Genomic DNA, 27120 nt, shown 5'->3' on the forward strand with positions numbered 1-27120 from the left:
AACCACAGACGCATCCGGCTGAAAGTCACCAGTTAATATGGTCACTCGTTGAAGCATAACCCCGGTCTCTGTTGTTTACTCTTCCACTCTAAACTGCCGTTGCAAGGTCGGCACACCAAAACTGAAGTCTCCATTTTCTATGGGTGGAGCAATTTAAATGTCACTATCGATGTCAATCAATTATTTAATCGGGGAAGCCAAAATCGTGATCGGGATTTATATTCGATTAACTGTGCAGCCCTACTTCAGATGAAGAGAAACGGTAAGAACATTCAGCAAGGATGCAGTTTGTATCTCCGTTAGTGAGGTCCAAAAACACACCTACACACAGTTACCGCTTATGAAAAGGGAAACTTATCAGATTACCTCATGCTCTTCGCAAATCATCTCTTAAATAATATGTTTACATTATGTAACTCCAGCCTGTGCATAAAACTTTGCATGTATCTTCTGGTTATGTAAATCATATTTGCATGAAGCTGGAAAGCAGCACAAGCCTAATTTTAAAACTGTGTTCATAGTGAAAATATCAGAATAAAGACGGTAAGGCAAATGATGTCCTCAACGTAGAGTTGCTTTTTAATGTCCCTTATCACAAAGAAACACAGAATAAAGCTCCTTTTAGTGCTTAAAGCTTCAGCAGTTTGAGCTGGCGTGGAGGAAGTCGTGTTTTGTTTTGCCATGTGCTGATTGGTTTTACTCTTCTGAAGAAAAAGTACCTGCAGTATTAAAGCAGATGCATAAAAGGGGACTTTTACAATAGCTCCCAGTGAATACAGCTCTAATGCTGCATGAATACACAGGCGTCGACATGTACAAGGACTCCCACTGTATGTGAGGAAACAGAACAACTGTATCATTGTGAGGTTCCCAGCGTGTCCGAAGCTCTAATGTGTAACGGTGATCAAGTGGGTTTATTCTGGCTGCCTGCCTGCTGGAGGCTCCGACAGATTTGTGCCATCAGCGCATTATTTCATTAACACTCGTGTTTTCATGGTGAACATCTTCTCACTCGTCATTTTTCTCTCTCTCTTGCCCCCCTCCCTCCCTCCCTCCCTCCCTGACAGATGGAGAGCGAAAAGAAGAGGAGAAAATACTCCACGAGCAGCAACGACTCCGACACCACCGACAGTAAGTTGGAGAGAGAGGTTGTGGCGTGTGTGTGTGTGTGTTTCTGTGTCTGTGTGTGTGAGGAAGTAAAAAACCTGGAAGTGTCAGAAAAGTGAGCTCCTGAGCTGCTGTTATACGGTGAGCTGCCTGGTTTAAGTCAAGTCCTGCAGGGTATTTCTCTTATCCTCTCTGCATATAGACTTTCTCCCTGTCTCACTGTTGTCCCGCCTCCACTCAAGACTTGCCCTTTTTAAACACGGCTCCGATACAGGTTAGTATAGGGAGCCCTTTAAGCCATTAAGCATTATAGAGTATGAGGGCGGCTGTCAAGAGATTCAAAAAAGGATAGCTGCTGAAACAGTAGTTGAGATAAGACAACAAAAATAACAACCATACAGGCCTACATATAATGAAAAACAGATTCTTACAAAGAAAATGATACATGTGGTGGTTTGTCTTCTTTACCTGCAATTTAAACTTCCAAACTTGGTGATCAAAGGCCCACCCTACAGCTGGCCAGGAGCTGACTGTGTAATGAGTTGCTTCCCTGTCGCTTCGGCCGCAGTCAACGTATCCAAATAGTTCTGCATGTTATATCTCGCTCTCTGCAGTGTTAGAAACATAATTGTAAGGGCTGCCCTCTAACAGTCAACCAAATGTTACCTAACTCGATCCATAAGCTGCCTTGTCTGTTGTCTGTAATGTAACCCATTCCGCTGTCAAGTAGCACAGCGCTAACAATCCATCCATTATTCTATACTGCTTATCCTGTTCAGGGTCGCAGAGCCTATCCCAGCTGTCATTGGGCGAGAGGCGGGGTACACCGTGGACTGATCGCCAGTCAATCACAGGACTGACACATAGATACAGACAACCTTTCATGCTCACACCTACGGGTAAATTAGAGTCACCAATTAACCTAATGTCCCTGCACGAGGCAACAGCGCTAGCCCCAGTGCTAACAATGTTATAGACAATTAAATAATGTCGAAAATGTGCGACGGCTAGTCGACTAATGGCTACAACTACCTTAAAATCCAGGATATAAGTCGCATGGGAATATAAGACGCAGTTTGTTTTTGGGGTATCCCAGAGGGAAAAAGGTTTTCTATAGCTATTTATTAATAAAAACGTGTATACAAGTTATTTCTACACTATTTCAATTTATTTTCATTTAAAACATTTACAGCCTACCATCTGTTTTCAACATGTTGACAATCTTGCTAGCTACCGGCGCTGTAGCTAGCGGTAACAGTTTAAAGCGGAGATGTGGTGTCACCACTTAACAGCCGACAAACTTAGCTAGATGATGGCACCACCGTCTGGGTAAAATGCCATAACACAATAACATACCTCTCTGCATTTTATACAGGTATATTGGTGGCACCGGTATATAGGACGCAGCCCACTTTTTAGATGGAAGAAATGTATTAAAAGTGCGTCTTATACACCAAATTTTATGGTACTAGTCCTTTGTCCTGCTTGCGTACTGACTTTGTTGTATCACCACCCTGCAGGTTGATGGTATTGGTTCCTTAGATATGTGCAATATGCCACCATGCCTGTCTGAATCTGTGCTTTTAAGATAGTCAGTGGTATGGAGGCAAGGTTAAAAGTTTAATTTACATTGGAGGGGGTCTTTAATAGTAGACTTTCAATTTAGCTTTAATTGCATATTCGATGTTAGAGACCGTTTGATTGATTGGCAAACACACTTTTACCTAGAAACCGACTCAAACAGCTACTTAGATGGACATCATTGATATGAAGTTGGACTGTGTATAAAGACCGTCTCAAGCACTGTATGTTTATGTCTTAAAATCCAGTCTATAAGACCGTCATGAAGAGATGCTGACATCTGGGCAGTCTATCACTGGCAGCTTCTGCTGGAAAATCTCATTGGATAATAAACAATTTAACAAACAGCAGTACAGCGTTACACAAGCACACCATGCTCTCACAGCTGATCTTAACTGTCTACAAACAGTGAAGAGAGTTGGCAGTTCATATTTAATTTCAAATGTCTGTTCCCAGCTTTTGGGAGTTCAACATGACTCATTCTTGGCGTTTTGGCAGCATGCATTTTGCAGTAAAAGGGTAAGGGCCAAAAAAATACATTCCCTTAACACAGTCGGGCCAGAATAGACACACGATTAGATCCATCAGGGAACTAGAAAGCAAAACTGTTGAATACAAAATATGACTTCAATTTTGGTTTTGTGTCTTTGTCAGAGCCCTGCTGAACCAGTGAGCGTAATTTAATTTGATACTAGGCAAACTTATGATTACTTTGAAGCTAGCTTAATACGCTTTTTTACTTTTATTTTGATCCAGTTTTTTTTTTTTGCCTTTTATAGAACAGCTGAAGAGAGACAGGAAATGTGGGTAGTAGAGAGTGGGGGAGGACAAATGATCGGCAGACTGGGAGTCGAACCTGCGATCAGTGCGTCGAGGACTGTAACCAACTGAGCTAAACCAGCGCCCCAAAAACGCATTTTTAACTATCAAATCAAAGATGTCTTTATTGAACTAGATCTTTTAATGGGTGTAAAAACATGTTTTTTTGTTCTACTGCACACCTTTTAAAAGTCACTCTTTATCCTCAGCGTGAATGAATCATTATTAAAGGTATTCTCAGTTTTCCTTTTGACTTATTTTTGGTATTTCAGAATAATAAACTTCATGGAAATGTTTCAATTTTTGACTTTTGTAAAAGAAAAGTTAATACAAAGAATGATCTTCAGTCAGTCTCCAGTCTTCAATCTTCAGTAACACGAAGGGGAATCTGTTTAAAAGTTGCATTTATTCATCACAAACTGTCCAAGTCTAGGCGAGGATGTAGCTTTTGGAAGTTAATAAGACTTCCTGAATTAAAGCTGCAGACGGTCACGATAAATAACCCTGAAAAACTTTGAGGTTTATTTAAAATGTAGATTTATGGAGATGAATTCTGGGTAAACTGGCGCTTAAAACTTAAAAAGCTGTTTTACTGCAGCGGGGCCACCACAGGTTAAAGTGACCTGGCACAGGTTTCACTGTGATGTGGTCACAGGTCTGCATGTTTAAAGGGTTTTACAGCAGGTTTAACAGGCTGTATTTCAGACCAGACTGAGCCACATGCTGAAGACCGGGCTGCCTGCTTTATAATTAGCTGTTAGCTGTTAGCTTCCTCTGGCCGGTGCGGCGTGGGCTCCAGCTGCATCTGTTGACTGGAGGTTATCAGGTTTCTAATTGAAGGATGCCCATGATAATTTAGGCTGCCATGCACCAAGCGGGGCTTTTAATTAACACACGGCCATGATGGTAACCTCCAACTGCGCTGCAGCCCGTACGCTTATCTCGCCACAGTGATGGAGCGGTGCAGCTGCCTCATGTGGGGCGTGTGGGTCTAACCTGCACATAAACACACACTCTTGTGGAGTGCAGATGCATAAATACACTCCCAAATGTCTAGCAGATGAGCTCACAGTCCTGTTGAATGTGCGTATACCTAACCCACACACGTAAAATAGCACTCCTACACGCTCGCAGTGGAATATACAAATCTGTGACAAATGGAAAGAAACACGAACATAATGTGTCTCAGTGAGGTGTTGTTCCACCTCCAGCCTCCAGAACAGCCTCAGTGCACCTTGGCAGAGACTCTCCACGTCTCCTTTGTGTTTGGATGATGGTGGTGAAGAGCGCTGCTGTCTGACACGTCGCTACAAAATCTCCCATAGGTGTTCAGGTGTGTTCAAATTGAGATGTTAAAGGAAATCTTACAAAGCACATAAAGACACATATTTAAAATGGCCTCTCTCTCACTGTGTCATGTGTGTGACATGTTTGAGAAAACCTACAGTCTCTCTGCCCTGGTTAACTTTTAAAGGATAAAAACAGGGTCTCTCTTTCTAGCTCTTGCTAACATATGATCATTTAACAATATACTGTATATAGTTTGGTAATACAATCATCATCCATCTCTTCATATAATGCTCCCTCGTTTATTTCAATGAATTACATTTTCCTGCCACAAATCACACTTTATGGCAGTATGTTTTTGCATTGCACACAAACAAACATGGAGGACAGTAAACGCGACACAGAACGAGGTAATTCCATGTAAAGGACAAAACAAGACAAAACAAAACAAAGAAATTGTAGCTTATTGAGGGACCACCTCTGTTGCATGGATTGATTTAGGTATAAGAAGTCAGACATGGACCAGTCTGATCGCTGGTTTCGCTCAGTTGGTAGAGCAGGCACCGCATGCACAGAGGCTACAGGCCTCGATATACTGAGCACAGGCTCAACTCTTGGTCACATCCTGTCTCTCAAGCTGTCCTATAAATAAAAGTAAAAGCCAAAATAAATCATCTAAAAAAAAAAAAAAAGACATGGACGAGTCAATGCAAATTACAAATTATAATAACTGAAAAGTGTTTTTGGTTTAGCTTTTCATATTTCATACTGTTATATTTTTACATGCTGGATTCAAATGTATTATAAAAGATTTCTCAACAAAATGAGGAAAATAATCAAATATAAGGAGGAGCCCTTGATTTGGCAAGTATACAATGGAAAATGGAATTCAAAGTGGCCTTTTTAGGTGCTTTGTTCATATAAACTATTTATTAATGAAGTGGCAAAAACTTTAAAAGTAACCTCCTTCCACCATCCTATCTTTAACCACATGGAGAGTATGGAGGCAGTTGGTCAGACGTGCAGACTTGTTTCTCCAACATAAATCCAGTGAGTGCATTTTCACAAATTTTATTGCAAGCATAAACAAAATATGAAAAACAATATGCAATGGCTTAAATGTCCATATTTCTAACTATAATGTTGCAGATATCAATCTTCTCTGCTGAGCCTGCGGTCAATGACAGTTTCAGCCTGTCTTCTTTCGTGATGTGCCATGTGCACCAACCAAGCAGCAACCTCTGATGTTTGAAAATGAAGCCACTCCACTTGAGGCTCCAGAAGCTAAGACATAACATTACAGCAGATGGGAAAATGTCCATTTTTACAGCAGAGATAAACATGTTTACAGCCTGGTACAAAAAACTATGGGGGGTGATTTTTTTTTATTACACACCTTTTTTAATTATATTAAGCTTTAAATCATAGAAGCTGGGTCACAGACAGTCACTGAACTTAACTTGACCTGTTTGTGTTGTTGGAGGCTTTGGGGATTTTTACATTCAAAGTTTGGACAAATAATCTGTCTCTGTGGGATTTATGGAACTTTATGGCCGTGCAAGAACTCTGAGCTCCAGCTTTTCGGTGAGTTAAATGCTAGTGTTATTGTATTGATATATTTTTAGCACTAAGCAGCAGGTGTACTGAGCTCGGCTTGTTAGCCTGTTCAGTGTTTATGTACATTTCCTGTTGCTGTACATTTATTTAATTGTTGTTGGCTGTCCCCTGGAGAGATTACAGCGAATAGTGATGAGGAGATCAGTTATTTTAAGTTTCCTGTTGGGTGTTGTTCACCCGCCGCTATCTCACCGCTACTTCTTTAATCTGATAAATAAACACCTGCTGTTAGTCACCACCACAAACAGAATCTCCCCCCTGGGAAAGTTAAGCTAGCTCATTCACAAGCTAATAGATCAGCCTCAGACACAGACTGCTTAGCTTTGATAACTTGGCGTCTTTCAACCGCTCGCTTTTCTGCTGCGCCACCCTCTCATCCAAATTTGGTCACTTCAGGCTCCAGTAAACCAACATGGCGGCGGCCATATTTCTGCTTCATTTTCGCAGTCGAGAAACCAATGGGAGATGGTGGCTATGTCCATTATTTATGCAATCTATAGCACCGACTTGTACAGTAGATGAGCACCCTCACCACCTGTGGAGGGCACACACATAATTACAGGCACATAAAAAGCTCAAATATACATAAACAATGTTAATAAAAATAAACTAAAATGCAGCTCCTACAATTACATTTACATATAATATGCTATATAATCACACATATTGTTATGGGGATATTAAACGTTGGTCATATTGCAGAGCCTATCAGCACAGTCTGCTCACTGGTACATTTTGACACCGCCACTCAGAGCAGCTGAGAGGAGGATTAATTTGAAGGGCTGTCAATTCACACCATATTTGCTGTCGTGCCGTGGCAGTGAAAGTGTTTTGTGTGTCTGTGTGTTACAGTGGATAAATAATATAAAACTGAGGGATTTGGACATTGTCCTAATGTAAACACAGAGTGAGCGTATGTGGCTGTGAGCACGCCGTTTTGGAAAGCGCATGGATGTTAGCAGCTCTATATTTACAGTATATGTTCTTGTGTAAATTGTGTGTGTGTGTGGAAAGAGAGAGTCAGTAATTTTGAAGACAAGCTTGACAGCAGCTCTGCCCTCGGCGCTGTTAGTTGTTCAGACGTCACAAGTAAAATTAGCTGTACTGCTGCTGCGGCGGCGAGGGAAATATGTTGAGTGGGAGGCAGCACACACACTTAAACACACACACACCAGCTCACACACACACATGCAGTCACGGTCACAACGTGCTACATTACACAGTATTGGCAAATTTGTATTTTCCATTATGCGAGTGTGATGTAATTTAATTGCGGTGTGATGCAATTTTTAATGACAGCCTTCTTCACGCTGCACACATGAGAACGAGCTCTCGGCTATATCTGCTGCAGCGGTTCTGTGATTTAAGAATATATTGAAAAACAGCATAAATGAAATTACACACACGCTCCTGTGTTCACGGGCGCACAGGAAAACACACACAGGGCTGCTGATTGAAGCGGTGGGTGGGATATTGGCTCCAGCGTCTGGTTAATTGCCATTAAGCTGCGTATTAATGAGGTTGTAAAGGACCACAGTGGACTAACTGCTTAACAAGATGCTATTTATATTGTCATTACTTATTAAACCCTTTAATAGATCATCATCAATCTGCTTCAATTAAAGGCCTGACTCACAGTGAGAGTGCTGCCCGGGCGTCACAAACGTCACTACAAGGTTTTTGTTTGGCTGCTTGTCTGCACTCTTTGAATCCTCTCCATCACTGTTAATTACACAGGCACTGAACTCTCCACATGCACATTTTATCACTTTGCTTTATTGATGAGCAGCGTTAGTAAGCAGCTGATTCCCTGCTGCTTCATAATGGCTGATGTTACACTGTTTTTATTGTATTTGCATTGTAAATCGACGAAATGCCTCCAAAGGGACCATAAAGTTTCTTTGGAGTGAATTTGAACGCACGCTGTGTTCATGAAGTCTAATCTACAGCGAGAGCCCAATTTAAATCAACATTCTCACTAATGGAAGCACATTCTCTATAAATCTAGCACATATTGAGTTTGTCATATGATCTGCTCCAGATGAGTACATTGTTATGGATTTAAATACTTCACAACTGTGACAGGGCTGCACGGTGCTGCTGTGGTGAGCGCTGTTGCCTCACAGCTAGAAGGTTCCTGGTTCGAATAGAGTGTGCATATTTGCATGCACAGGGAGAACATGCAATAGAGATGCTCTCTGGCATTGTCCCACAGTCCAAAGATGCTCGTTGGGTTAATAGGTGACTCTTAAATTGCCCGTAGGTGCGAATGTGAGCATGAAGGTTGTCTGTCTCTATGTGTCAGCCCTGTGATTGATTGGCGATCAGTCCAGGGTGTAACCCGCCTCTCGCCCAATAACACCTGGGGTCGGCACCAGCCCCCCTGCGACTTCTGAACAGGCTAAGCAGTATAGATAATGGATGGATGGACAACTGTGACGCTAGCCAATACATTCTCACTCTCATGAAACATAGCAGCTTAGTTTGTGGCCCTAAGCTCAAAATATGACGATCTGGGTAACTCTGTAGCGTCAGCTTGGCACGTGCAGGGCTCAACCGTTAAGTTTGCTATCATGAATTTGAAATGTATGTTCAGACTTTAAGAATAAAGCTGTCAAGTTAGCGCTAATAAATAAGCAACATCAGGTGAGATTTTCAAAATAAGACATGCTGACAAACGTTTTACATTTTATGACTTTTGGACATGCAGCAATCATTTACAATCATTGGGTTTAAATAAGTTCTTGCGTATACTAGTTATGTAACTTCTAACGTACGTATCTTTACTTGAAAAGTAGTTAACCTCTAAAAAAAAGTCAACATGTATTTGTTAAAAACAAGAATCAATCATGAATGAAGTCCTGTGTTTGTGTGACAAATCCGTCACCCCTCCCACCACCCCAAGCAAACTTTATACTGCATCACCTGACTTCTACGCCACCTCAAAACGACAAGCTGGAGTTTAGCATACAAAAGGCGTAACAAGCCACTGTCCAAGATGCTGTTTTTGATGACTAGGTGAGAATGGGTTGTGCTAGTTTGAGACAGAAAGGCTGACTTCATCTGTTCTTCTCTGCTCCAAAAAAAATAAGAGTGAAAAAGATGTTTGTGACTCAAAAGGTTCAGCACTTTGATGGTATATAACATGCGGTGGTAGAAATGTGTCCCCTGGTAAAGGTTTGGCATTGCCCCTTCCAGTGTGGAAGCTAATATTAGCTTAATACTGACCATGGTTGTCTTCCTTGTTGCTGCAGGTCAGGTGACGTCGTGGTCCAGGTCATCCAAGAACACAGGCACCAGCAGCACATGGGTCCGCCACCAGCACAAGAAACCATCAGAGGTAAGTTATCTTAGCAGTGTGGTTCACTCACTCAGGCATTTATACAGTACATATAACTGTGTGTAATGAAACCCAGTCTCTGTTTGCCCATTATAACCAGTTACAGTTTAGCTCCACTGCACTACTGTCTGTTGTTTGTTGTGGCTTTGCTGAATTGTCATAAATGGTCAGATTCCAGCGTGTTGTCTGGTGTTCGGGGGGTTTCTGATCACTGTGCTGCTTTTATGATCCAGTGGCTAAACTAAACCAGATTAGCTACCAAAAGTCAGGGCTGTGTTTGGTTTCTGGAAAAGCTCTGATGGCAGAGCTGCTACTTGGTTGTTTCTTGTGCAGAGCTGAATGTTGGAAATTTGTAACAGACCACAAAACCCTGCAAAGCAAAAAAGCAGGATTATTCTGCGATTTGTCTCTGGTTCGGGGTTTTTGCACACTTGATTGCATCTTGTATGAGAAAGTTGTCTTCCTTATACAACCATAAGATGAAACATTGGTACTCCTTTCTTTATAAGGCCATACTACATGCACTGCCTCCGTATTTATCTTATCTTTACTGACTCCTTAAACTGTTGCAGATGCCACCTTCGGGCACATGGACTCATTATGTCATTCCTCAAATGTTCTCTGCCTTTGATATAACTACTTTTAATATATTTGCTCCCTCATCTTGATCTGAGCTACAGTTACCTAAAACCTTTTCAGATTTTTTTGGGCCTTTATTGATAGGACAGTGAAGATGTGGGGAGGAGAGAGCAGGGACAGCATGCACCAAAGGGCAGGGGTTGGAGTCGAACCAATGGCCGATGCAGCGAGGATTTACCTCTGTATATGGCGCCTGCTTTGCAGACTGAGCTACACTATTGCCCCAGGTCACCCTAAACTTAAACTTGATTATTTTATCATTATAGTAGATTATAAAAACAGGATTAAGCATTATTTGACCAGTGAATGCATACGTCTTATTGCTGAATGCTGCTAACTCATTGTTAGATCTTATGTCTTGCCAAGAGCTTCCTTTTAGGAGTTTTTGTATCTCAATGGGAATATTCCTGGTAAAAAAGAAGGTTAAAGAGGGGGTATTATGCTGTTTCACATTTTAAGACATACATATATTGTTACAATGTTGGATGTCCAGACTAAACCTGGGTGAAGTTTCAGATCTGTAGGTAAAAGGAGGTTGGAGTAATCCCTTGCTAAAAAAGTCGCAGTCTGCAGGCTGCTGTGAACACTTTCTTTCAGACAGACTTCTACAGACGCTTCACTTTGTGATGTCACAAAGTGGAGGAACTCTATATTTGGGCATCTGCCCGAGACACAGCAGAACTTCCTCTCCCCCTGGCACAGTTCAAGGACATGCCCACCCAGCAGCTGAGCCTGCTTCGGAAATGTTATTTTACTCCGTCACTCAACGGCTCTTGTCTTGGAGAAAGTGTTTCTTTGGCTGTTAAGGAAATACATCAGTGTTTACAAAAGGACGAAGGCTCCAGACATTCATTTCAAATCGAAAAAGTGAAGTATACTCTATGCCCACAACTCTGTAACACGGCCACAGGGTAGGAGGCGTGCCTCAACACACAGAGTTCTGCTCCTCAGCAGGCTTCAGAGAGCTGGCCAATCAGAACGTTGCAATTCCATTTAGCAGACGCTTTAGTCCAAAGCGACGTACATCTGAGAGTTAATACAACACACGCAACGATCAAGACAGGAGGGAACGAAGTCAGTAAGTGCCAAAAAACTGCTTCAAGTGCGATCGGACACTAGTGCCAACAGGCAGTGCACAGGGCATTAAGGGCATATAGGCTGAAGAAACGGGCTTGTAGGGGCAGGGTTTCTTAAAGGGACAGTGCTGACTGAGTCGTTTCAGGCAGAGGCTGTATGAGGGCTATTTAACTGTAAATTATGCTAAGCTACTCCACCGGTATCACAGAGTGAAATATGAAGCTTGAAATAAGCACAATACCCCACCTTTAAATAAAATAAAATTCTTCTGTCATAGCATACAAAATTATAAGAACTATAAAATTAAGTTCCTCAGAGTCAGTTCCATGCCTTAGACCAATTTCCTACCTTGGTTTAAAGGTTCAAACACTTGTGTCCAAAGTAAATACAGCCATCTCCGTCACCACAGCTAAATCAACCAGGCACATGGATGGCACAGGCTGGTTGGCTAAATTACCAGGTTTGTGCATCCATATGGTCATGATGAAAAATCCCAAGGGCTCTTAAATGACCACCCTGAGGAGGAAACTGGCATAAACCAGTTGGAACATGGTGCACGGTACCAGTTGTGGTTTGAAGGTCTGCCTGCCACAATCACACATTCCTCCCACTCTGTCAGTGAAGTGGGTTCAAATCTGTTTAACTCGTCTCTTGCTGTTTGAAGAGTCTCACTCCAAAAATAACTATCTGCCATTTGGAACAAATTACATCTTCTCTTAAACGTAGCAGGGCTGATTTTTGTGGGATAAAGGAGCGGAGGTAACAGCCTCTGATGGCACTTATCAAACTCTGTAGCACTTAAAACACAAATCTTTTACACACAATGTTTTAATATCATTTTAGAGGCTAATACGGTCTCTCCTCTGCCATTATTCCTCCCCGTCCTTTCCCAGGAAAATGTCAAAAACTGTTTTAAGTTTAAAAGCACAAATGTTTCTTTTTTGTAGCTGTTGAAAGCGGAATGAATAAAGCAAAATGGCACGCATGCCCCCGAACCACCCTGAAGTACAAGTCATCAGCAGAGCGTCTGTCAAGCCCGAGCATTTGAAGCTTCCTCCCCCTCAGCTCCTTCCAGTTAACCACAGGCTGTTGGAAGGTCCTGTCAGCAATCAGTCTCTCAGTAATTACTACTGTAGCTCTTTGCTTTGACCCGGGCCTCAGTGGAAGAGCCAGAGGGCCACGTTCCCTTTCATAACGCTGCCTCCTCGTCTCACTCCAGGGGGGAAACGCTGCTCTTTCGTAAAGGATGATGTTTTGCAGTAATCTTTCTGCTTTTTTTTTCTGGTGGCAGTGAGTGACAGCAAAGGTCAAAGAAAGCAAAAGGGTGAGAGTGACATCTGACTGAGGTTCAGAGCAAAGTTTTGTCAAGTCAAGAATGTTAGAAGTGCATCTGAAGTGATGTCAGGAAAGGTTTCCGCGTCGGGCATGAAGTGTTCTGGCATTTATTCGGAGGGGTGGGAGATATTGTCAGGTCACGCTGCTCTCAGCTCCTGGGTTTTCACCTACTTGTACATTTTGCTGGCTTGCTTACTTGTCGAGTTTTTTTGTCTGTATTTGCAAGTTTTGCATGTTTCGCTGCCCCAGAAAGGATCGGTAACTGGTAAATGGACTGAACTTTCACACTCACATTCACACACTGATGGCAAAGGCCTAAATGCCAATCTCCAATCAGATCTATGCCCATTCATACCCGACGGCTATGCCTTCAAGAGCACTTTGGGGTTCAGTGTCTTGCCCAAGGGATCGAACCACCAACCTTCCGACTGAGAGACGACTGACTCCACCACTGAGCCACAGCCGCCCCGTGACATTTTGTTCTTCTGATGTCTTGTATATGGATGAATGATAACAAATTTAGACTTGAACTTGAAGTCACAGCTTGTAGAGTTTTCTTAACAAGCTTGCACGTGTAGAAAAATTCCAGTTCCAGTTGAATAATTGAAGATAAAAAGTCCCCTTTCATTTTCATTGTTGACTTGGTTTCGTCATTAGTTCCTATTGTTGGGTTTCCATTCACCTGAACCGCATTAACAATAGAGGTGACTCATTTAATACATGCAATTCAAAGAAGGAGATGGAAAACATGCAATGACTAATGGATTCACGTCAGCTTTTAAATGAATGATTCTCCTCTGTGACATTAAAGTGAATGACTTTGGGTTTTGGACAAATATGATACTTAAGAACATCGTTTTGGTAAATACAGGTAAGTTGAAGACCTAAGTAAACACTTTTTCTATCTAGGTTATTACGTGATTTGAGCGTTTTATAGCAGCACAGCAGCTTAGCTTAGCTTAGTTTGTTCGCTCATTTCAAAGTATGCAGATATGTGGGATAAAAGGACGAAGGACATCCTAATTCTTTTAACTTTAGATTATTTCCAAAAACAGAGTTACATGCCCACTCCATGCGTTGATTGACCAGGTGTGTGGAGGTGTGAAAATCGGCCAAATCTGAACGTCTCTCTGAAGCTCCTTTTTCTTACATTCTATTCATTCAACTGTTTGTGTCACTTTGCAAACAACTGACTGCACCATGCTGACTGCCTTTTGAGGACGGAGTGTAGCCTTAGTGTAGCTCTTTTTGTACGATCCCGAGCAGGTAGACTTCATACAGTACTCGTAAGACAGAATTCTTAGAAAGAGATCAGGGGCCGGATTCACAAAGATGTTTTAGACTGGTCTATAGTTTTAGGCCAGTCTTAATTTTGCTCATAGATTAGTCTAATGCAAGTTAGACTGTTTCACAAAAATAAAGACTGACTAATTTTAAGCCAAACAAATTAGACACTTTACCCCCAGGCTAACTCAACTCTAAGACCCATGTTACCATGGTAACACTCAGTGACACCTACTGACCAGTAGCACCAAATTTTGCACATCTTTGCTGATCCTTTCAACAATCTGATGAACACTGTTTACTGTTGTTGCATTTTTTTTTCCATGTCAGTTTTTTGTAGTTGTTGTTGTTGTTGTTGTTGTTGTTGTTGTTGTTTTTGTTATACTCTTGGCTGAATTTTCAAAGTAAAATGCCCTATAAACTGTTGAATTCCTCCAAAAGACAAACATTTTCTGCTGGGGTAAACAGACTTGAGCGGTTAGCGGCCATTTATTTTGTTTTGAAAAAAGTCTTGATTTACCAAGAATTCAATGCACCATAGTCCTGTTTAAAATAGTCAAGAACTAAACTGCTTTAACGTATCAATTGAGACGTCTATCTAAAGTCTGACTATTTGTTATAGTCAAAGTCTATCTTTGTGAAACCGGCCCCAGGAGGCTGTGTGATGGCGCCAAGAAGAGACTATGACAGGTGTGGCCGTTTGGAACAGGTATAAACACTCCATAGTTCATTTAGAGTGTAACGAAACGCTTAGTCAGCTGAGCCAAGAAGCTCCTTGCCTACATCAGAATCAGATACTTTAATCAAAACTGCGCACTCATGATATGACAGAACATGTTGGTTTGGTTTCTGCTTGTTTTTCTTCTTTTGAGTTTAAAAAAACATCAGAGAAATTGGCTTGAGCTACGTTTGAAGAATCCTTCAAAATCAACCAGGTGTCAGTAATTGCTGTCAGAGTGAGAGTCCTGAGGCAACAGCAGCAACCTGTTGTATGTTTAACAGGTCAAAGGTCATGACCCCGATTAAGTAGCATACCCCTTTAACTAATAATACTTAAGCAGTAGCAGACACTTGAGGTCGTGTTCCTCATTTCCACTTGTGATGCCGTTATAACAGCGAGGAGGGACACTTCTTCTGCTCACCTGCCAAATATCTGCTTCTGACCACTTCAGCAGTGTCACAGTTTGGGTTCGTCAGACCTGCCAGCTCTTTTTTTTTTAACTTTACAGAGAACGGGCAGCAGCCATGATTTAAACAGAAAACAGACACTCTGGAAATAAAGCAACCACAGCAGCTGAGAGTGGAGTGGGAACGGAGCGTGGGGAGTTTTTTTTGTAGCATGTAGACTTTACGTCCTAACATGACTGAATTAAAGAGCAAAGAGGCTTTCTTTGTATCTAAGAAGAAGATACATGAGCTAATAAGGAACAGAGAAACAACTACCAACAATAAATGTCACATGTAAATGTGACATTTGGTGTTGAACTAATTCATGAGCAAGAATAGAAGTCCACGTTTCATTTGTTTGCCTGTTAGCAGAAGATGCTAATCAGTACTATGTCCAATACTTCTATGGTTTTTAACCATAAGATACCCACACACACTGTGGGTCTAGTATGTTCTTTAATACACTAGTTCCATTAAAATACAGAAATTTATACTTTGTAAATTTAAAATCAACTTTTTATGCAGCATTTTGGCCGTCTTTGTGGTGTTTCTGGAGGTAGATTGAAATGGAGCATGCAAGGTGTTTGTTGATGGTGGCAGTCGGACATCTCTGCAACAAAGCGCCTCAGGAAGTCAAAGCCAGTCAGAAAAGTGTGATATTTTTAGGTAGTGAAAAACCCTCATCAGTGCATCCCTACAGCTAAGAAAAGTGAACATTGGCTCACAATGTGGACGAATCTCTGGAGCGATACTCACCCTCGGATGAGGGAGGTGTGGCGGACTGTAAACACTGTGGACTTGTAATGACAACGTAGCTCTTTTCTAAAAATGAGCGTGTCTATTTGCGCATTTGCGAGTCTTTCACTCCAGTTTGAACTCCTCTCAGAAGTGGTTCAGAGCGCTGAACTCGGTGGAAGGAGGACACATCCGAAAATGCTTCCTTTTTTCTATAGGTCTGTTTATATCTCGGTTTAGATGAGGGCAGAGATTAACGATTTTGAAAATGTTTTCAGACAAACAGGAAGTCATTATGACATACTGTACAAACACAGACAGCACATTTTTGCTCTTGTGGTTGAATGGTTCGGGGAAAATACAGACGCATAAAACAAACAGTGCATTTTTGTGCTTTCATGCGCCCAGCGTAGATAAATAACCTCTTTTTAAAACATGCACTGTAATGTCATGTAGCTGCAGCGGTCCTGAGTCACCAGTCAGAGTGAGGACTCTTTTTTTTTTTTTTCCAGCATCTCTTTGTCTCATCTTTTCTGACAAAAGCAGATCCCCTCTTCTTTAGAGAAATCCCCTGTCTGTCCCTCAGGGGATTGTGTGACGCTTGTCAAAACACTGCAACACGGACAGAGGACAAAAACGTACACACACACATTTATTAGAGGGCGCTTGACACATTGTACCAAGACAGAAACACGAATACACACGAGCACTCTGGGGATTTTTTCCAGGCTTGTGGTATTGAAATTTTGTACCGCAGACTCGGACAGGGGAATGTCTGTATTCAAATTCCTTGTTTCATTTTGACTGTTTTTCTGCCGGTTGATCGCTTGCAGTGTTTCCTCTAGGATTTTTTTAAGCAGTGGGGGTAGGGGGTTTTGTTGTACCTGGGTGGTGCACGCATGCCGCAGGACACCAGTGTATTTTTTCATGAATTGCACCCTGATTATATCACAGATTCTTAGGCCTACTAGTGCATTAATGTAAAATAATTCAAAGGAAAAGCAGTAAACTTTACGTCAGGGAAGCTGGAACCACAAAATGTTTCTATGTGGAAAATTACTTAATGACTTAAACAAAGCATTTTATCTTCTATACTTTTCATATCGCCTATGTTTTCTTTGTAGTCTATATATCTGGAGGCTTTACCGGCGGGGGAGGCTGTCATGGCGGAGAGAGTCAGGGCCCGCAGAGCATGTCGGAGACTCCACATCCAGGGGTTATCTTTCAACTTCCTTTATCAGCTGCTCCTCGTCTATTGCGAGCCGGGCATCTGACAGCTAAAAACTTCAGCTCCAAACTGCGCCGCTGATTATGTGGCCTATTTGAAATAAGGCGTTAGATACACAATACCTCCTCATTTCACCTGGGAGCAGAATGTTTGATATTGAGCGCACAGCTGATATAGGCACATGGATTGTTTACATTGCGTAATAGAATTGCATATGATTGTGTGTGGACAGAGAGCGTCCGATGTCAGTGATGCAGAGCGGACTCTCTTGTGCCATTAGAACACTGCGTGAGGAGTAAACTGGTCCCGCTGTTGTTTATGTGGTTGCCACGGCTTTGCGAGTGATTGACATCCCGCGACTCCTGTCACTACTTCAGTGCTCTTCCTCAACGAGGAGAGAGGGCAAAGTTAATTTGGAATGCCTAATCGTCATCTGATTGTGACTTCGGCTTTTGCCTTTATTTACAGGACAGCTGAGAGTGACAGGAAATGTGGGGAGTAGAGAGTGGGGGATGACGTGTACGAAATGACCGGCAGACAGGTAGTCGAACCTGCGATCAGTGTGCTGAGGACTGTTGCCCCTAATAGGGACTTCAGGACACCTTCTAGAATCTGAAGCAGCGAAAAACCAAAAATCATGGTGTTTTTGTTTTGATTTATTTATTTTATTTCATACCTTACTGTGCAGTTAGTACAAAGAAAACAGATGCAGATCTTAACTATAAATTAAAAACATCAAGATAAACTTGTTCATTCTGCCTCCATTGTCTTTGATATTAGATAACATTAAAGGGGCCGTATCTTTTGAATGGATATTTTCATATTTTGGGTTTCACATTTTTGGGTGTTTATTGTTCACCGTGAAAATGTGAAAACTGCATAATTCCGTGTTTTTCCAGAATTACATGTTTAAAAAGGTTGCCTCTGAAATGGGCCGTTCAGAACCGCTGCAGGTTTCTACGTAGAACCTTGCTTTCGCTGAAATCGACCAATCAACCTTTGAATGACAAAATGGCTTGTTTGTGTCAGGAGGAAGGAGAGGCTCTGAAAATAATTAAATTAAAATATGTATGCAAATTTTAAAAGGAAACAAACTTTACCAACGTGATTCAAAAACACATTAGAATAATAGAAAATTGATGTAACTTGCATAGCATACCAAATGATCATCACCTGTTGTTAGGCAGATTGGAGCCTTTAATATTAGGAGCATGGGATATACACTTTTCTCCAGCACAACCTCTCTTAATAAAGGGTGTCAAAATATTTATTTAATGAGCTATGATTAAAATGATGATGAGTTTTTAATGATGATAAAATATGGGATTTGGGCAAACCAAATGATTCATGTTTTCACCAAATCTCAGCCTTTCTGTGGAAATACCCTTTAAACAGGTTTTTATGGTAGGCATTTAATGAAAGCTGTTATTGATGTCTGAGTGTAGGTCTTAGACTCTGTAATCTTCTCAGATATGTCAAATAAGCTCAACACATTTTTGAAATCATTTTACAGTTAATATTTTAACAGCTTGGCAGCTTAGCAGAACGCTGTGACTTGCAATTAGTGCAGCAGTTAGTAAGTGTACAAGAACTCATATTCAGAACTGTGAAGTGGAGCTGGTAGGTGTTAAGTGCCTATAAATGCACTCCAGGAAAGGGCACTAAACCAAAAGCGGCACTTGTTCATTTCCTCTTGCTTTTAAGGCCTTTTTTTCTAACCTTCTGGTTTCTCAGGCCCTCTCTGTGACCTTTCAGATACTCTCTTCCTTACATCGTGTGTTTACTAATTTGCTGAAATAAACACGTGAAATTACTGCATGTTGCTTTCAAGGACATTTTAGTAGTGCTGTGGCAGAATTAAAGTCAAACAGTGTTTTCATAAAGTGCTCTGCAGGTTTGAGTGTTTGACATGAAGCAGTCTAGAAGAGGTTTTCAAACAACAAGTGATATCAGGAGAGCAAAGCACCCCGAGTGCACCAGGGGAGGAAGGAAGTGGTATTGACAGATGATGGCTTAGCTGAGGTGTGAAACTCTCGCTTTGTTACAGGAGTTTGTTTGCTATTATGTGTGCGAAGGTGCAAGTCAGGTGCATGCAGCGTGTATACACAACTGTATCTGTTACAGTGTGAAAGTGACAGTGTGCAGGAGAGGTTGTGGCTGCAGCATAAGCGCTGTATATGCAGCATGTGGGTTGTATGTTATCAGTATGTATTTTAATGTGCATACAGCTCTGACTCAGGCAAAGTGTCCCATTTTTCTAAATGTATAATTAAAAAAACCATGGAAGTGCTGTCCATGTATTTGGCGTGTATTATCATTTTACGCAGTAGCCACAAAACACAGGTATTGTTCTGTTGTTGGTCCGTTTCACCACTTTCACCACTTCAGCGTGACTGAAGAGTTGCAAAAGGTTGGTTTAATAAATAAGTGGTGGAATGCTTGTTCATGTATCTTTGAATAAGTTGTTGACAGGAAGTATGTTTGATGTGTGCTGCGATTTTAATGGCCACCTGTTAACAAGTGAGAGAGGGTTATTTCCTGGGCATGGTATAAAAGTGTTGCATCTTCTATTTGAACATAATCACGAATAGTTTCACCTTGCAGGAAGTTTCACTGTGTTCATGTGCAGTCACAGTCACGACTCATGAAAATCATGATGAACTCGTGTAATAGTAGAAAATTCCAGTTGTCAGCGACGGTGGCCGACAAGGGCAATTATGCTGCAGCGGCCCAAACGATTTCCATTAGAAGAAACAGGCTGCAAATTCAACCATGCAATTTCAAAAACGCATGCAAAAGCCCAAAACTAATGCGTGATGCAAAAAAAATTAGAAACAGATGCATTAACATCAAACGTGCTGCAAATACTGAAAGGATGCAAAGTCAAAAAACCCACAAACCCAGAAAATGCATGCAGCGCGATTGCCATTGTCGGACACTGTAATAATCAGTTTATAAGTAATAAAGTGCAGTAGTTTCTGTAAAAGTAAACATTGGAAAAGTTGAAATTCTGATACATGACTCAGTGCTGAAATTCAAAATATCCCCCGACTGATGGAAAACACGGCGAGTGAGCTGAACAGCCCCTCATTGTTTGTTTCCTTCTTTATTTCTTGTACTTGCTGAGGTCATATCACAATCAAATTAGGACATCGGAAAATGTCCTCGGGCTCTCGACTGACTCTGTGAACCATTTTAAACCACTTGTATGTCGAGCTCAGAGTCCAAACAGCTGCATTAACATCCAGATGTGCAGAAGTTATAGGAGGATCAGAGTCAGGGCGGCGATGTAAACTTTTTATATGCAAACATTTTCATATTACAACATCTAATCCTCTGAACACTGGACCTCCTCTTCAGCATATATTAATGATGGAGCAATCGTGTGTATGTATACAAGCATGTATGTATGTGTGTGTGTGTGTGTGTGTGTGTGTGTCTGTGTATGTGTGTGTGTCCCAGCAGGATAACAGCTGCTGCTGCTCATTAGGGTCTGGTAGAAACAGCTGTGAAACTCCATGGCAACCAGATGCAAACAGCTACAGGAATGAGTCGATGTTACAGTTTCTCTCTCGTGTCTCTATCACACACACACACACACACGCACACGCACACGCACACGCACACACACACGATGGACAGCCTGGTTGGATGGTTGAGATCTGTGTCGACAGATACCAGCCAGGAGACGAGTGCAAACACACACACACAAGCCAACACAGCCTCCAGCCATGGTATTTAACTGTCAGTATTGCTCCACTTGCTCACCTGCCAGTTGCTCAAATAGAAGAAAAACAATCTAAAACATTGTTACACTCCCTGCCAAGAGGTAGAAAAAAAAGTACGATTTACAAGTATTGGATGTTGAAAAGATGGCTTAGGTGGACAGAGTGAGAGATAAATGATTGGAGGGCACGATGGCTGTACATACGTGTAAGGAAGGTACAATGAGGGGGATAAATGGATGGGAAATAAATGAAATCCGGAAATGGAGTGATAGGTACTTTGATAAATGGATGGGTGAAGGACAGAAATGTGTAAACATGGATGAGTGGATGATGATGTACTGAGGATAGTTGATAGATCAATTAAGTGACACATGGCAGATAGCAGGTTTTATAAGACAGTAAAAGTATTCAGCTAAAAGATGCTGTCATACTGTTCCTACTCCAAGCATTAAACTGATGTAGGATTCAACTTAAAGAGGGGGTATGATGCTGTTTCACATGTAAAGGCATATATATAATGTTACAATGTTGGATGTCCAGACTAAATGTGGGTGACGTTTCAAATCTGTAGGTAAAAGTATGTTGGAGTAATCCCCAGGCTTCTCAGCTCAGTCTGCAGGCTGCTGTGAACGCCAGGTGTCACACAGTTTTTTCTACACGCTGGACTTTGTGACGTCACAAAGTGCAGCCTCAGCAGGCTTCGGAGAGCTGAGCCAATCAGAAAAAAGTGGGCTGGTAGGGGCGGGGTTTCTTAAGCTGGCTGCACACTGCCCAGACAACGCCCAACTCACCTCAGCATTGTAAAGTTGGCAGTTGCTGGTTGCAGTCTTTAGAATGTTCCGGAAACCAACTGCCAGCTCCACACTGCCCAGACACTAGCTGACAGGACAGACTTTTGTTGCCTCCTTTATTAAACCTAAGTGCTTAACGGACATATAATTAACCGACACTAGAAAAAGAAAGTTGTCTTTACTGATGTTCTGCACTCAAGTATAGGCTAGTTGTCAAGGGAATGCGCTCTCAGAATGTTGAGGTTTGTTGGGAAAAGGCGCACGTTGGTCAGACTTTCCACGACTCCGACTGGACACGTCAAACTCGAACAACTCTATCTGACAAACACAGACCGTCTGCGCACACTGACCCGACAGTTGGTGTTAGTTGGAGTTGGTCTGGGCAGTGTGCAGTCACCTTTAAAGGGACAGAGCTGACTGAGTCGTTTCAGGCAGAGGCTGTATGAGGGCCTGCACAGAGCACCAGTGTGAGAAAAATAAGTTTTTTTAACTGTAAATTATGCTAAGCTACTCCACAGGTATCACAGAGGGAAATATGAAGCTTGAGATTAGCATAATACCCCCCCTTTAAAGAAGTACTTTGAATCAAATCATTATGTGTTTCTTGACGTTTATCCCCCCCCCTCCGCTGTGTTATGAAAGTGAGATATTTTAGCTTTCTCTTCGTAGGCGGCACAATTCAGTCAAAGTTATGCCTTTATTCAGAGAGAGGACAGTGGATAGTGTTGGAAACAGGGGAAGAGAGAGTGAGGATGACATGCTGCTATGCCGCCGCATCGAGGACTGTAGCCTCTGTATATGGGTTGGGCGATTTAACCGCTGAGCTAACTACTTCTTGCTAGTAATAGTTTTGGTCGTAGAACTTCTTGGGAAAAAATACATGAAAATAACCAGATGGTGTGGATTTTGTCTGAAGACAGAGAAGGGAGCATTTGTGCACCTTTTGGTTTTGCATGTTTCCAGTGTTTTAGTGCATACATGTTTGTGTTTCATTGGTAAAGTTGCCCATATTTCCACTTCCAGTTAACTGTTATAGTTGTTGGCAGCACATCAGAGGGCTGCATACTTAACCTGGCTATGGAGAGGTGGTGAAATCTACAGGGAAAGAAATGAAGATGGCGAACAAGTATGGCATGGGAGAAATAAAAAACGATGTAGGCAATTAAGTTAGAAAGAGAATTATGGATGTTGGGAAGAATTTTACAAGAGGAAGGAAGGCAAATGAAATAGTGCAACAGGAAGTTAAGAGCGTGACTGTCGGGTAAAGAAGACTCAAAAGCCTAAATGAGCATGGTAGAAACTTTTTTGCACAAGAACAACGATTGTACACTTTTTTCTTACTCTTCTACTTATATTTCTTCGCTGCACAGCACCTGAAAGATGTTCCTCTGAAGTTTCACCTGTGCAAGATTCAGCATCCCTGCTTCTGTTACAGGTGTTTGTGTATCATCATTATCACTTCCCTGACGCTGGTGCCGTGAGCCTAATTGATGCTCAGGTGTTGTTTGTGAAGTCTGTGTAAATCAGGCTTCAGCAGCAAACTCTGAATTCTATCTGCTGCCCTGCACAGACACAGACACACATGAGTCTGTCTTGTGTGTGGATACACACAACACAACACTGACAGTGTCAAGGACAGTGTGGGAGCAAGAAGTATTGAAGCATCGTGCACCTCGTCACTTTGAGGAAAGTTTGCACTGTTTTTGGATATAATTAGTTTCACATTGAAATTTTGTCTAAAAGTGTTGCTGGTTTCCACAATGCTCTCACTCTTTGTGATGGCGAGAGGAAATTGTCATCCTGTTAAAGGCATTCAGAGTAGTGCTGCGTATTGTGTCCTCTTCTCAGCTCCTGTTTACTAAATTGAAGTTATCGAAGCCTTATTAATGTGCCCTTATTTCCTTCGCCAAGCAGGACATGTTTTTGTGCTACTTCTCTTTTTGTCAGCACAATTATGGAGAAACCTCTGGCCTGATTTTAATGAAACTCAGTGGTAAGGTAAAGCTAGGGCCAAAAAAGAGACCATTAATGTTAGGATCTGAATCACAAAGATGTCCTCTGCAGAGCTCTGTGTTTTCTAAGTGATCTTCTGGTTGTGGTATTTGCTTGAGTACAGGACTGCATTTACTGTTTAGTGATGTTGTTACATTATATATTAGGGTTGTCATGATACCAGAATTTCAAACGTCAATAACAGTATACAAAACTATACTTGATACCTGTGTCGATACCATGGCAACAAGAACAGAAGTCCAAGGAACACAAAATGAATTAATTATTTTCAGCTTCACTCGGTGAACGATAGAGTCATGTCTTTATCACTCGACCACAGCTGCTCTCTTTCTTGTGTTGAACATCTGACTGTAGATCTGTTGTTTTTTAAAGCTTCTGTACCTTTTTGTTACTATCAAACGTGATAGGGATTATATCATTTTTAAAACACGTGCTATCGAAACAACAACCCTATTATTTATAGTTCGAGTCTAAGGGGGCTTTCACATTAGGGACCCGGGCCCGGATCCGAGTACACTTGACCTCAAAGTCCAGTTCATTTGATTAGTGTGAACACTGTCTACCCTACTCGAGCACGGTTCGTTGATCTGTGCCTGGGTCCACTTGAAAAGCTGGTCTCAACTACGGTTCATGTGTACTCGGGTACGGACGCATCAGATTTGAAAGCTAACTGTACCAAAACACGGAAGTGGAGTGCTTTTATATGTCGCCTCCGAAATCCGCATATGTGCGCAGCACCGATCTCATCCTCTGAACTGCACGGTCATGGCTGATACAGTAGGAATGTAGGTGAGAGGGTCGTTATTAAGATTTTCTCTAAAACATGAATAATAGCAGGCATAGTGCGAAGGTCGGATCCATTATATGTGCTTGGCACGCTTTGCGACAACATTAACAATGTAATGTAGTTGATGATACTCCTCTTCTTCTCCTTGTTTTTGAGGTGCATTACCGCCACCTTCTGCTTCGGAGTCCTACTGCAAGTGTACTCAGATACAGAACGAAATTGTGAAAGTTGACCGAGAGGACAAAATATTTTTGTATTAAGAAAAGGTCTGAAAAAGTGTCACTTTACAATAATTTGCAATAGCAATACTTTGAATGCATGACCGAACACAACCAGTTTCAATAGCTAACAACACTCCAACATGCAAATGATTCAAAATGACAATTTTTAAACTCAAGCAAAGATACAACCTTCTAACATGTTTCTACAAAGATGGTGTAGACAGCAGCTCAGTCTGCAGGGACTTGGCTTGAGAACCGGAGGGTGGCCGGTTCAAGTCCTGATACAGACCCAGCACAGAACTTTGGGCTGGAAGCTGGAGAGGTGCCAGCTCCTTTCCTGGGCTCTGTCGAGGTGTCCTTGAGCAAGGCACCAAATCCCCCAACTGCTCGGGGTGCATGTCCATGAATGCATGTCCACAGAGTCCTGTTCGTGCATGTGTGTATTTTGGGCCTGTGTGTGTGTAACATGTTTTTAAAAACAGAATGAAAAAAATAATAAAGTATGTCTTCTTCTTCTTAAATTTCTCTATTATTCCCTTACAAGTGGCTGTAAAAGATTATTTTGTATTCTGTTAAACCTTTTCCCTCCAAAACTTAAAATGTATTTGCTCGTTTTTCTTCTAAAATTCAGCAACCTGATTATTTGAAGAATCCGAGTTTGGCCTCTGTGTCTCAGAGTCAGAGTGAAGACTTCTTTCAGCTGTTCAGTACTGTGATTCAACAATGAAACTTTCTGGAGCAGCATTCATGTTGTGTCTCACTTTTCTCCTCTAGAAGAAAATCTCTCACCTAGAATACAAAATGTTCATGTGCAAATCTCAAGTTCAATGAAGGTAATCGTCTTTCCTTTAGTAGAATGAGGCGAAAGAGATGCAGGGACAAATAAGCAAGGTAGCGCAGTTGAAAAAAGAATAACTCCGGGAACACGGTGATCATCACAGATTGATGATAAATTACTGTAAGAGTATCTGACAGTGGACTCAAAGGGGTCTTTTCATGAGTGGTTGTTACTTAAAACGACTAAGAAGCTCTTAGCGTTAGAGTGGGCGTTTAATACGAGGCAAGCTGGGAAGAAGTGTGTTATTATAAGACTCTGCAGACCAGATCCTATTCACAAGTCAGAGCGTTTATTTTGGCCTGCGTGCGGCATGAGGTGGGCGGAGTTTAGGGATTCAGAAAGGTGGCAGAAAAGTGTATAAAACCTAACAGACTAAATATTGTTTTGGAGTGGCAGAAATCAGCTGTGTGGCACTGGATGTAGGGTAGCTGTCAAAGAGTATCTAGATTTATGATCTTTCAGGGGACTTTTCCTGACGTCTTTCCGACAGCTCTTCTGTTTAATCAACTTTGTTATCTCCTGCTGCGAAAACAAGACAACTGACGCAAGTTGCAGTGCACACACACATGCAAAGCATCATTAATCATGTAGTTGTTTTGGTTGATTTTCAGCCACACTTCTCCAAAACTGGGTCACATCCACCCCTCCTCCTCCCAAACCTCTGCTTACCATTTCACCAGATCGTCTGCCTGAGCCCGTCATACCGAGAAGAAGGATATTTGCATCGGACTCGGTGGGGGGAAAATTGCCGTACTGCTCCCGCCTACTAAGTCGTCTTCGCTCTTGTCAGTGACCCAGTTTTTTAACCTTTATTTATTGAGGGAAGGTTTTGCTCTCTCTCTGTCCCTCTCTTAGAAACATCTCTTTCATAATCATAATTTTACACACGATCACACCTGGGAGCTGCAGAGTACAAGCGCAGCCTACTGAGCAGATTCACACCAGGGTTTTTGGGGTTCTTAACACTCTTTTTAAGACGTTTTTTCCCCTGTTATACCTCTGATACTTTCTTGTTTGCTGAAATTATATGCCCTCTTATCCTAAATGTTTTGCTTAATATTCATGCTGTTGCATGATTTAGCAACTTCTAGCTCCTTAATCCATTTAGTATCCTCAACATTTGGCTCTTTAGTTGCTTTTAAGAAGTTTGGAGGTTAAACGCCTGGCACAAGGACGTGGTCCAGGGTCTGGAGAAGAGCCTTTTCCTCACCAGGCATAAAACCCAGTTTACTTAACCTCTAACTGCACTCCTGAATATTGATATATGCATTTTAATTTGTGGATAAGCTGCATGGATAATCATTTCTTCCTTTTTCAGACTAATTTCTTTGAATACATGATCAGGAACATGAACGGGAGGGCAGAGTTAGAGGCCAAGAATCACATCTGTTCAAACGGAGAAGCACATTCAGTCAGTCGAATCCTTATTGAAGCGGGAACAAAGCTTAATTGCATGACCTTTGAGTGAAGCCTTGGCAATCAGCCTGCCCTTGGCGTGGAGGGGAGCTCCGCCGCTCCTCGCATCA

General features: G+C 41.8%; 1 protein-coding gene across 1 annotated transcript in view; it reads left to right on the forward strand.

Annotated features, from left to right (window-relative positions):
• Window positions 1–27120, forward strand: part of jade2 (jade family PHD finger 2) — a 216190-nt gene that overhangs the window by 28510 nt on the left and 160560 nt on the right. Inside the window, exons 2-3 of the mRNA XM_069669488.1 lie at window positions 1068–1131; window positions 9666–9751. Coding sequence (XP_069525589.1) covers window positions 1068–1131; window positions 9666–9751 — 150 coding nt within the window. The remainder of the gene's footprint in view (window positions 1–1067; window positions 1132–9665; window positions 9752–27120) is intronic.

This window comes from Semicossyphus pulcher, unplaced genomic scaffold (assembly GCF_022749685.1).
Source record: "Semicossyphus pulcher isolate SPU_LCO1_2020_fin unplaced genomic scaffold, fSemPul1.0.p SCAF_10, whole genome shotgun sequence".
NCBI lineage: Eukaryota > Metazoa > Chordata > Actinopteri > Labriformes > Labridae > Semicossyphus > Semicossyphus pulcher.